The sequence below is a fragment of the Xenopus laevis genome, chromosome 1S (assembly GCF_017654675.1).
Source record: "Xenopus laevis strain J_2021 chromosome 1S, Xenopus_laevis_v10.1, whole genome shotgun sequence".
Classification (NCBI taxonomy): Eukaryota; Metazoa; Chordata; class Amphibia; order Anura; family Pipidae; genus Xenopus; species Xenopus laevis.
Window position 1 is genome coordinate 100,076,602 of NC_054372.1, and position 12,535 is coordinate 100,089,136.

The 12,535-nt window shown below is 39.0% G+C and overlaps 1 protein-coding gene across 9 annotated transcripts in view; it reads left to right on the forward strand.

Annotated features, from left to right (window-relative positions):
• rnf38.S (ring finger protein 38 S homeolog) overlaps positions 1 to 12,535 on the forward strand; it is a 149,131-nt gene that overhangs the window by 112,880 nt on the left and 23,716 nt on the right. Inside the window, exon 1 of one of the 9 annotated variants that reach the window (XM_041579995.1) lies at positions 2,291 to 2,580. The exons of 7 other annotated variants lie outside the window; for them this stretch is intronic. In XM_041579995.1, the coding sequence (XP_041435929.1) occupies positions 2,572 to 2,580 (9 nt within the window). In that variant the 5' untranslated portion in view covers positions 2,291 to 2,571. Of the gene's footprint in view, positions 1 to 2,290; positions 2,581 to 12,535 lie in introns of those variants that run through there. One more of the 9 variants, XM_018239935.2, reaches the window with a different exon arrangement.

Here is a 12,535-nt window from a genome sequence, read left to right on the forward strand (position 1 = left end):
GCAACTTTTTCTGCTTAAAAGGAGAATTCAAACCGAACCCCCCACCCCAGGTAGACCCCTCCTCCCCCCAGGCTAACTACCCCCCAAGGAGATGCCCCATACTCCATATTTTACCCATCGCCGCAGATTCTTCCAGCGAAGTTCCACACGTCTATCTTCTGCGTCATCTGTAACCTGACTGCAAAATTGGTATTTCTGCACATGCGCAGTTGGAGCAGTTTGCTGGTTTGCGCAACTGTGCTTGCATGGAATTACACGGAAATTGCCGATCTCTCAGTAAGCTTACCGAGGTCGCAGAAGATGAACACGTGGAACTTTGCTGGAAGAATCTGTGACGAGGGGTAAGTATGGAGTATGGGGCATCTCCCCGGGGGGGGGTCTACCTGGGGTGGGGGGGTCCCTTTTTTTTTCAGGACAAGTTGATTTCTCCTATAAGGCCTTCCCAGGCTTCTGCCAGTTTCAGTTTATAGATCCGAGGCCGAAGATCCCCTTGATCTGAGGCATATGCCTATATACTGAAATTATTTAGTTACTTTTTTTTCATCTTCGGGGGAGGGGGCTAATTTATTATTAGGTGCAAAACTGTGCAGGATTAAAAAGTTAAGACAATGTACTTGCGACTGTGTTTCTTTGCACCTAGGGTCAAAAGCTCGAATTTAAATGCAGTGAAACTAGAGCTTGCCACAGTTCACCAGAGTGAAATTTTCCAATTTTCTATTCATTTGTATGCAGGGTTGCCACCTTTTCTGGAAAAAAAATACCAGCCTTCCTATATATTTATCTTTTTTTTTCCCTATTAATAACATTGGGATCAGCCATCATTTTTACCAGCCAGGCCGGTTAAATACCGGGCAGATGGCAACCCTATTTGTGTGGGATTTTTAGGGTCTTTTGTATCAAAGGGTGACATTTTGCATCAAGAGCAACAGATTTCACTTTGGCCAACTGTGGCAAGCTCCACTTTCCTACTCATACTAAAAATGCAAGTGTATATTACTGTGATTGTCACATGATAGAAAACACCTATCTTCTGTAGCAAATATAAACAGGCACATATTCTATACTATTCTAATACAGCGCCATTATCCAAAAAGCTCCAAAATGTTCCAGTTGAACAAGAGTTTCTGCATTGTTAATCCCTGTTATAAAACAGTGCCTGGTGATAACTAAGATATCATAAATCCATATCTGTGGCAAAAGTATCCAAATTAGGGATGCACAGAATCCAGGATTCAGTTCGGGATTCGGGCAGGATTCGGCTTTTTTCAGCAGGATTCGGCCAAATCCCTCTGCCCGGCCGAACCTAATCTTAATTTGCATATGCAAATTAGGGCGGAGAGGGAAATCGCATGACTTTTTGTCACAAACAAGGAAGTAAAAAATGTTTTTCCCCACGCCGAATCTTTCGCATAGGATTCGGGGGTTCAGCCAAATCCAAAATAGTGGATTCAGTGCATACCCATACCTCTCAACTGTCCCGTTTTGAGCGGGACAGTCCCCCTTTTGACAGCTCAACCCGCTGTCACGGATTTGTACTGATAAATCCCGAGTTTCTCTTTGATCTGTTGCACTGAACAGCCACAGATACAAAGTTTCTAACTTAATTGGGTTTTGGCAGACAGCCCAGAATGGATACTTGACATACTTTTGTAACAGTTTGATAGGATAAGAACGAAGACTCACAATCGGGCAATTCACCTTCATTTGCAAAACTGTAATAACTGAAAAAAACACAAAAATGTATTCAAACGTTCATAACCTGCCAAATTATGTAAAATGAACATGGTGATTAGGGGGTGTCACCACAAAAATGGACGTGGTCAAAAAATTATGTCGCGCTACGCGGGCCAAATGTTTTTATCCCTCTTTCTGTTTCCTAGATGTTGGGAGGTATGCATCCCTAATCCAAATCGGTATGTTTTTACTTATACATGTTTTAGCCTTAAAACATTGCGAATATAATAGATTCCCTACCTGTACAAGCCAGTATAATGCCATTACCTGCTGCAACCATAGCCAAAATAATTGCTCTAAAATCAACAGCAATATTTTTCAAAACGCAATAAAGGACAATTTCATTGTCAACATTGGAAGTTCAGCCCAAAACAAAGATGGCTGCCACATTCTAGCATCCTGTTTGATCAACTCAGCCCTCCTGTCCTTGTGAGGAACATTGGCTTAAAGGGCCAGGAACTGTATTAAGGCAAAATATTCTCTTTTCAGTCACAGTTTACTATTTCTCTGGAGACTGCAAGTAAGATGTTTAATGGCAGCAACAATCCCCCCCCAAGCCTTTCCATAAGGACGGGACGGCAGAGGAGGCGGTGCTTCCGGGTGACGCTACAAGGCTGTATCCAACGAGCTGGGCGTGTTTAATCCCCCAGAGGCCTGGGCGAGAACAGTAGAAGGAAGAGAGATAAATAAAGAGAATGGAGAGGGGCGGGCGGCCCAACATACAACAGCAGCGGGCGCAGTTCGAGCGTTAGGTCCAGCCACAGCAGCGCCTACTCTCACCCGCCGGCGGAGGGCCAGGCCTGGTTATTCGGGAGAGGTGACTGTGTATATAGCATTATGTACTGTGTATGTATATCCCCGTGTACTGTGTCTGTCTTATGGGAGGTGGGGGAGGGTGTGTGTTCCTAGTGGGGGGCTGGGAGGTAACCGGATCTTTCTGTAGCTATATATTTATACACCTATTATTACATATAGGCAATGTTCATTTATGGTGATGCCATTTCAAGTCCTTGTCGGGCGGCTCATAGTTTAAAGAGATGCGCTAGAGGGGGGCTGTGCGTGGCCTTTCTACTGCCGCCCCATTGTCTCATCCTCCCCTGCTGCTTCCTCTCTTGCTTCATCTCACACACACGGACAAGCTGCGGCCCTCCGGCCTTGCTTATGCTGCCTGATGCTTGCCTATACTGGGGCTTGTGGGCCGCATACGCTTTATCTGTTCTGCTGATGGAACTGGGGCATTTGCATGTTGCCCACGGGTGAGGCCAGTGCTGTAGGCAGGATATAAGTGTTTGCTGCCCAACTTTTTCCGTTTGGGGCGACCCCAGTATAATATGAGCTTTATACACAGTCAGCCAAAGCCTTGGATCTGGCTATAAGCTATACAGGAACTCGTCTGATCTGGTGGTTGGGAAGCTGTGTGTATGGTTATATCCAGATTTAATGATTGGGTGTAATATACTTTACATAACTTAATAGTTAAACATCCATATGTTTCAACCATTTTAGTCCAGGTGAAACCAGCCTGACTGTTCGATGATCCAGGTTATACTTTAAATTCTGCTCCATTTACCAACTGTTTGCAGCCAAAAGAACTGCCTTTGTAAAGCTGGTGGTGTAATATAGAAAGTAGTCAATAAATCAAGTACTGCACACCTGCCAGCGAGAAAGGGGAGGAGGCAGTGCTGTAACTACAGAGGAAGCAGACCCTGTGGCTGCAGGGGGGCCCAGGAGGTATAGGGGCCCCATAAGGCCCTAATTCATATACAGCTTCAATAAATATTGGTAAAACCGGTCAACCTTTAGACCAGTGATCCCCAACCATAAGCTCGTGAGCAACATGTTGCTCTTCAACCCCTTGGATGTTATTCTCAGTGGCATCAAAACAGGTGCTAATTTTTGAATTCCTGTCATGGAATCAAGTTTTAATTGCATAAAAACCTAAGTATAGTGCTAAGTAGAGCCTCCTGTAAGGCTGCCAGTCCAAATAGGGGCTACCAAATAGCCAATCACAGCCCTTATTTGGCACTCAAGGGACTGTTTCAGGCTTGTGTTGCTCCCCAACTCTTTTTACATTTGAATGTGGCTCACGGGTAAAAAAGGTTGGGGACCTCTGCTGTAGACATTTTGGGGACCTGACAAATAATTTGCTGTGGGGCTCAGTAATATCTAGTTATGCCAGTGGGAGGAGGCATAGAGAACACTGGCAAACGATATGTGGCTTTTTAAATATCTATTTGGATGATCAGGGAAACTGTCTATGTATCATTTTCTTGTTTTTTTTTTTTTTTTATCTGTAATTTATGTAACATCAACGTGTTTATACAGCGCTTTTACAGATGGTTTATCGTTCACATTTTCTGTAGTAATTTGGCTTATTATTATGTTACATTTTTAGCCAAAGTAGTATACTGGTAGTTTCCTTCATCCTGGCTTTGTTGATTGCCAGCAACCACATTTGTTACAATTCTATTCAAAATAGCAAACGTTTTTCTATTCTTAAAGGGGTTGTTCTTCTTCCAAATATTATTTTTTTTCAGTTCAGTTGTTTTCAGATTGTTCTCCAGACATAAAGACTTTTTTCAATTACTTTCCATTATTTATTTTTTACTGTTTTTCCGAAATCTAAGTTTAAAGTTGAATGTTCCTGTCTCTGGTGCTTGAATCTCAGTAATTCAGGTGCAGACGCCAAACTGTTACAATTTTGCAACATTTATTTGATTTCTCAGCACTATCTCTGGAGTATTAGCAACTATTGTATCAATTCTTACAGCTGCCTGTAATGAAACCCAGAGATTCTGCTCAGCAGGGACAAAGATAAGAAATGTATCAACTAAATGCATCAATTTGGAACAGTTTACTGAGTCAGAGACCCCACCTTCCAGAGCTGCTTTAGAAGGTGAAAAATTATACTTTACACTTCAATATTAGAAAACCGGTGACACATGGAAAATAGAAAGTAATGGGAAAAATTCATTATTTCTGGTGATCTATCTGAAACAACTAGTTTGAAGGTGAACAACCCCTTTAGAGGGTTTTATACAATTTGCTGTATGTCTTGCGATCTTCAGGTTGTGGGTTTTGAGATGTCAAAGTTTTTCATTTTGTACTATTCAATGAAAAGATAAAATACCATGTTGTCAAAAACTGCTCAACAGTCATATCAAAAAAGTTTTAAGGGAAAGAAACTTGTTTCAGATGTTCATTGGAAAAATGTAGTTTTGAAATAATGGTATGTTGACAGGTGTTTGATATAGATGTAAATGCAGTCAGTGCTTTGTCATCCAACGTGATTTGCTTGCTACAATACACATCAGGCCAGCCAATCACAATTAAGCTGCTGGGGAATGGCATACCTACAGTATTGTTGTATTTTAGTGTTCTAGTGTTTTTATTGTTTATATTATGTAGGGACCATTGGGGCGCAACTAGGGTTGCCACCTGGCCGTTAAAAATGATGCTTGATGCCAATGTTATTAATAGGAAAAAACGGCAACTGTAGCGAATACCACGATGTCTGGGGCCCTGTGAACTAATTGATATGGTTCAGAATGTCGCAAGGGTCCTCAAAAGTTGCACTTGTTCTGGGCTGCAAAAGAAAAAGTGATTTATTGGTGGAGGCCCCAATATGAGTGTATGCTTGTTATATAGAATATTCTACACACACACTATCCATTCTTCTGTTACTACAGAATTTTGCTGCGAGACAGTGAAGAAGGCTAGCATTTTTTGGGGTGCCATATTAATATGTCCATCCATGGCAAAAGTTGCACTTAACAGGACCTGAAAATCTGTGTGATGGGTTGGTTTATTGTAGCATTAAATCGTATATTAAATGCTGGCTTTCATGTGTGTGAAATGTTTTCTATGGAATATGGTGGTAGGAGTTCAGGAGGCCTGCAGGTCATTGTGTGGATACATATACAAGTAGAAGTACCTTGCACTCTGTAGCTGTGGTTTTGAGGTGGTGTTTTGAGCCCTGTGGTTATGAAAACTTGTAAGAAACTTGTTTTATTTAATTCTAACTCTGGTTATGAAAGTGTTAAACACAGATTGCATGTAAATACCGATAGGAAGCAGAGGCTGAAGAAATCTGCTAATGAAGGTCCATTCATTAAATAATTGCTAGAGGAGGCCAACAATACCTGTCCTTGTAGGAATGATTGCCAATAGCATTCGGGTTACCTTAGTAGTATGATTCTGATCTCGGTGGTCTGTTTTTTGTTTTTGCAGTTCAGACCTTTTGATCAATGTAGTAAAGAAAGAATGAAGAACCTGTACTTCAGGTTATGGTAATGCAATGTTTGTGCAGCAATATTGAACTACAGAGCCCTCGCTGTATGTTTTTATCGGATATCCTCGGTAGTATCTTTCAATGTGTGTGGTATTTGTGCACTGGAGTCCTTTGGCAGCCTAGTGTTTTTCATCTTGTGTTAATATGTTTGGGCTCTGAAATGTTCCAGTTTTTCTCATATTTATTTATTAAAAATATGTGTGCTTGGTCTCCAGGAATTGTTTGCTAAATGGTGTTAATATTTTACAGATTGCTTTGAAAAAGTTATAAAATAAAGACTGTCTGGCTTCAGGCAAAACATCCAGATTTTTAATGGAGAATACCATGCATATATTTAGGACAGCAGTATGTAAGCCCAGGCAGGGCAGAAACTCCATGTTGCCCAATTACACTAAACTCCTGTCATCTGAAACGGTAACCCTGCAGTACTTTGGCAGCCAAGCTTGTGGCACCAGCTGACTGATTGAGCTACAATGCATTGATCTTTCATGCATCGTTTAAAACATTAAAGGGCCACTAAATTTCAAATATCACATAGTTGGGTAGTATGTCGTCTAGTTCATCTTAGGTTCAATGAATATTGCTTGTTCTTAGGATCATTTTTTCCTATTGATGTAATAAGAATCTATAGTTCTCATTGTTTCCTGAGCTAAACAGGGAAATTGACGCTACTCCATGTTTGGTCCTTGCAAGGTGGTTCATTAGATTACGAGTAAACAAACCCCCTCCCTTTCCCCTTTGTTGTGACTGTTTCATTTGGAGGAGCCCTTTATTTTTTTTGGGGGGGGGGTTATTCGCCTAGTACTGGTAAATTAATTACCTACTTTGCAAGACAACTATTGTTTTTTTTTTCCTGATGAAAACCGTCAAATAGTATGTTCAGCTCAAGTCCTATTCCTTAAAAATATTTTGAATAAGGTCTATACTGTCTCTTAAAAGTTATTTGTAAATGTAGTTGCTTTTGAAACCAGGCTGACCATCTTATTGTCTGCATTGTATACACATTAATTTACCAAAGGGGAAAAAACTCAATATAACTTTTTGCATAATAAAGGCAAACATCATATTTATTCTCTGCACTGTATGTACTACTAAAATGATGCAGCTTTATCCTCCTGCCAGGATTCCTGCTCCTACAATGACGTATGTCCTGCGATTTTTCTTTAACATCCATTTCCAAATCACAAAACATGAAAGGCATTGGTGTCTTGGCTTGAGGGTAGATGCACTGCATACACTGCTACTTTGAATTGTTTATGTAGTCAGCAGTGAAATGAGAATAGCAAATGCTAGACAGATACTGTATTCAATAGAAATTGCTTTTACAATTTTTACTTTAAAATTGTAGACATTTGTTCTGGAAGGTTAATTAAAAATACATTTGGTTGCATTGTGCAGCACTTTTTATTTTGGGTTTCTCTTTTTTAATCATATACATCATTAGGAAATAAAGGTAACTAGTGGTGCGTATTATACAGTTATCCATAGCAAACTGAGCATGCTCATGCCGTGCCCTGGAGGTTTAAGCTGAAAGAAGGAAGTCTGATACAGAAGCTCATGTGTACACAATAGTGATGTGCGGGCCACCCCACACATCACTAGTACACAATAGAAGGAAAGAAATGTGGTGTTTCTTTTGAGGACTCAGAGAAGCATTCCTTTGAGGGTTTACTGGTGTATTTATATAGACCTTTATGATAAAGCTTACTTGGTTTTAACCTTTCCTTCTCCTTTAAAGACAAGGTTTACGTTTTTATGAAAATGTCATAGTATTGGGATTAGTATTATGAAAACTCTAGAGGGATTGTGTGTGGAAAGGGTATTGCTAATTGGAACAGCAGAAGTCATGTCTCAGTGAATGAGTACTGTTAGAGGAGGACAGCATTAGATTACTGGAGCAGAGAGGTAGCTGCTGTTTTCAGATCTCAGAAGAGGTAGGGTGGAGCATAACTACGATCTCATTCTTAATTATTTTGCCATGGTTGGCTCAGTTCTTTTGACTACAGTTTCTTCCCATGATGCTACAGGTTTAATTGCAGCTCTATATTCTATAAATATTGGTATCTTATGACTAGTTAGTATATGCACATAGTTAAAATGCAAAAGGAGCAACACAAAGGATTTTTGTGACAGGGACGTTATAAAAATCATTAAAATAACAAGACAATGCTGCAACAAGAATAGATGTACACAGTGTAGGTTGCTTAATATTCGTATAAATGGAATGCTCTGCCTGTACAAGGAAGGAAGTAAAACCACCAAAATGCATTATTGGGACTGATTGCTGAACAATATAAAATGAGGCATTTTGACTATCAGCAGGAAAATGCCTCAATTCCACATGTGGCCTCTCAGAACACCAATATTGCATGCCTGCCTTAAAGCATCGAATGCTAATACTTCCTTACATTCTCGCTGAGTGTTGCCCCTTCCTCATCAAGCTCTGTTTAAATAATTTCTTCTGCATAATCTCTGAGAAACTACAACTTTTTTTTTTTTTTTTGTCAAAATTCCTTACCATCCCCCTCATCACTCCCTAAAGGGCTGTGACTGTGTTCCCACTTGATGTTTTTCATAGTTGTTGTTACCGCGGCAAGAGATTGCATGATTTTACTAGGCCCATTGGTAACGGCACCAAAAAATCAGTACCAAATTCAAGGTTTTTTGGTTTTTTTTGTGTAGCAGTCCATTACATTTTGACTGCCACGGTCCTGGGGGCTTATTTACTAACCGTGGGCAAGTATTCACTAATGCAGTAACTCCAGACTATTTATTTGCTTTTATTTTAATATTTCCAGCTGTCTGAACAAAGTTTATCATTAATTCCTATGGGTTGCCCAGGTGTAATAATGCCCAGTATATTGATAAATTAATTGTAAATGTTCAAGGTTCTGTATGCTAATAATTCCATATTGATTCAAATACACACACAAGGGCTCTAACGTTCTCCTTTCAACGATGTTCTGTAATAATTAGGCCACTGTAGAACAAAATTCGTTATGTTAAACATGGTTCAGACAAGTAGACATAGCAGTGAAAATGTGTTGTGTCTATACTAATAAACTAAAAACCTACTTTACTAAAAAGCCTAATACTTCTGTAGTACAATAATTAAATAATTGAAAACTGTTTAATTCAGCTGGCAATGTATTTTATTTTTAGAATCAGTACACCGTAAACACGCAGCTGGATTTAGATACCAGTCTAGCCCACACTATTGAGTAGTTTGCCTTCTGGCCTCTCTCCCAAAATCAAAGACAGTACAGATATGGGATCCATTATTCAGAAAGCTCCAAATAAGGCTGGCTCCCATAGACTTAATTTTATCCAAATAACCTACATTTACAAAAAATATTTTCTTTCTAAGTATAATAATGAAACAGTACCTTGTACTTCCAAACTAAGATATAATTAATCCTTATTGGAAGCAAAACCAGCCTATTGGGTTTATTTAATGTTTAAATAAATTCATAGTAGACTATAGGTAGAACATCGATGTACAGGGCTGCTTGCTTTACAGCTTGGAGACTTAAGGGATAATTTTCTAGTCCAGGTACTGTATTGCATCAGTTTTCTTGACTATAGCAACTAGACTAATTAAAAATCATTGCTGATTGAAGCTATGTAAAATCTTTAAGTATATGCAAAATCTTTAGTCAGAAATGCAGTATTTGACTAAATCCAGAAAGTGTACCAATCATTTATGGAAGGTTTGCCAAAAATGGTAATGTAAAATCCTGTATGTACAGCTTGTTCAATGTTGCCTAGTAGAGAGATGGTCTGTTACACTGGTGAAAGGGAGTTAGGGTTTTAACTATGAGGGTAGTGGTTGTTTTCTATGGAAATAAGGCCATTGCAAGGGGACATGATTACACTTTACAATTACATTAGAGAATATTATAGGCAGCTAGGCTCATTTTTCCCATAAAAAGGATCAATGCAACACAGGCCTCTCCTTTAGACTAGAGGAAAAGAGCTTTCATTTGAACTTTTTTTTTTTTTTCAACCAAATTAACCATGATACTGTATATGTATATATGCACTGGGGTTTGTTTGAGGTTGGTTGAATTTTTTTTTTTACCAGATTTAACTATGTAACCATGTGGTATGGTAGAATAATCTCTCAAATCCGATTTGCTCCAAAACTAGGGAGGCATCAAATCCAGGGTTCGGCCTTTTTCGGCAGGATTCAGCCAAATCTAAGATGCTGGCCGAACCAAATCCTTAAAGGGATTCTGTCTTGATTTTTATGGTGTAGTTTTTATTACACTGGTTACCTTGCAAAGAATTCACTCTACCATGTAAAATGTCATTCCTGAACCAGCAAGGATATAATAAATTTATAATCTAATTGGTATGTAGGCAGCCATCTCGGGTCATTTTGCCTGTTCATGTGCTTTCAGAAAGAGCCAGCACTTTAGGATGGAACTGCTTTCTGGAAGGCTGTTGTTTTTCCAACTCCGTGTAACTGAATATGTCTCAGTGGGACTTGGCTTTTTACTATTGAGTGCTGTTCTTAGATCTACCAGGGATCTGTTATTTTGTATCGGGGAGCTGTTATCTGGTTACCTTCCCATTGTTCTGTTGTTAGGCTGCTGATATCTGAGTGGTGATATCACTCCAACTTGCAGTAAAGAGTGGCTGAAGTTTATCAGAGCACATGACTGGGGGCAGCTGGGAAACTGACAATATGTCTAGCCCCATGTCCGATTTCCAAATTAAATATAAAAAAATCTGTTTGCTCTTTTGAATAACTGATAGTGTAGAATTCTGCTGGAGCAGGACTATTAAATGATGCATTTGAAAAAAACATGTTTTCCCTTGACAGTATCCCTTTAATGACTTGACTTTTCTCTTTGGTCCTTCCTGACCCTAATTTGCATATACAAATTGGAGTTTGGTTCAGTATTTGGCCAAATGGTTTTTACAAAGGAATTGGGGTTTGGCTGAATCCCAAAATTGTGGATGAGGTGCATTCCTAACCCCAAAAGTGTGTTTAATCACATTGCATTATGATGCAATCTGTCAGTGCAAGGACGTCCAATAATGTTCTTGTGTAGTTTAGTCCTATATCAAGCTCACTTGACTCTTCGCCTTCCAGTAGAAAAGCACAGGAAATGCCGTGCCCATGTTAAATACTGATGTTGACAGATTGGAACCATTCAGACAGTGCCTGCCAGTTTTATTTTTCTGTGAAAAGTGATGGCAAGGGCCCTTTTACCTTTTATCAGGTTTGGATTCCTTGCCAAATGGGCAAATGCTATAATGTATGACCTCCTAAATGCAAGAAAAACCGGCTTGCCATGAATGGTAGGACAGGTACAGTTTCCTAGGTTGAACAGATTGCTGTAATCTCCTCATTTACTCATTTCATTTGTATAGTTCTTTGCTTTTTTCAATTATCAGACCAAATGTTGATAGCCCATTTGTGACTGCACCACCTAGCTATGCGATTCTGACTGTTCTACATCAAAACAAAATGATGCATGTTTGTATGTATAAATAACCTGGTCGGATAATTGTTGTATGTAGGACAACACTATTGTACTTTTCAGAAACTTGTATGGGTGTGTGATCTCTTACCTGGAAACCTAATATCCAGAGAGGTCAGCTTTTTCCCATGGAGGCTATTTTAAGCAATACAATCTTTGTAATTGTTTACATTTTCTGTATAATAACGATATCTTGAACTTGATGGTAACTAAATTGCACTCTTACAAATTGCTGACTAAACAATCCTATTGTATTTATTAAATGTGTATGGTGATCCGAATTATAGAAAAACCCCTTCACTGGAAACAAGGATTTAAGCATTTCAGATACTCTATCCCATACAAGAGAAAAATAATTCATTGCATAAATATGGTATAATAGTTTATAGTTAGTGGTGGAGAACAGTTGGAATAATGAAGGCAAACTTGTTAGATGTTAAGGGGGTTATTTACTAAAGCCGAATGCAAAAATCAAAAAGGATGGAAAAGTCCAAATCTGAAAATCCGGCATCAGACCTGTCGAGGTTGCATATAAGTCAATGGGAGAAGTCCCAAAGATTTTTTGATGTGCGTTGAGTTTCATGCAATAACCCGAAGTTTTTGGGTGAAAACTCAGAAAAAATCGTGACATTCATGAAAATTGGATGAATCAATCGCGAAAATCTGAAATTTATTTATTTTATTTTTTTCCCTCAAAGCAAATTGTCAGGAAAATGTAATAATAAATAAGCGTAAAAAACCCGAGCAGATTTGATCGAAGTTTGTAGCAGAAAATATTGAGATAAATTACCCCCTAAGTATTAATCATTGGGCCTTGGTACTAATGAAGTTACACCTTGATGGGACTTTTTTTCTTTCTTTTTTTTTTTTGCCCAATTGAGCTGAGACCTAGTGAACTTATATTTTTGTCTCAGGGGTATTATACTAGAAGTATAAATTACTTCAGCTCATTATTTATACATGTATCTTGAATCCCTTGGATAGATTACAAGTATACAGTGTGAAGCAGGCTCAAATT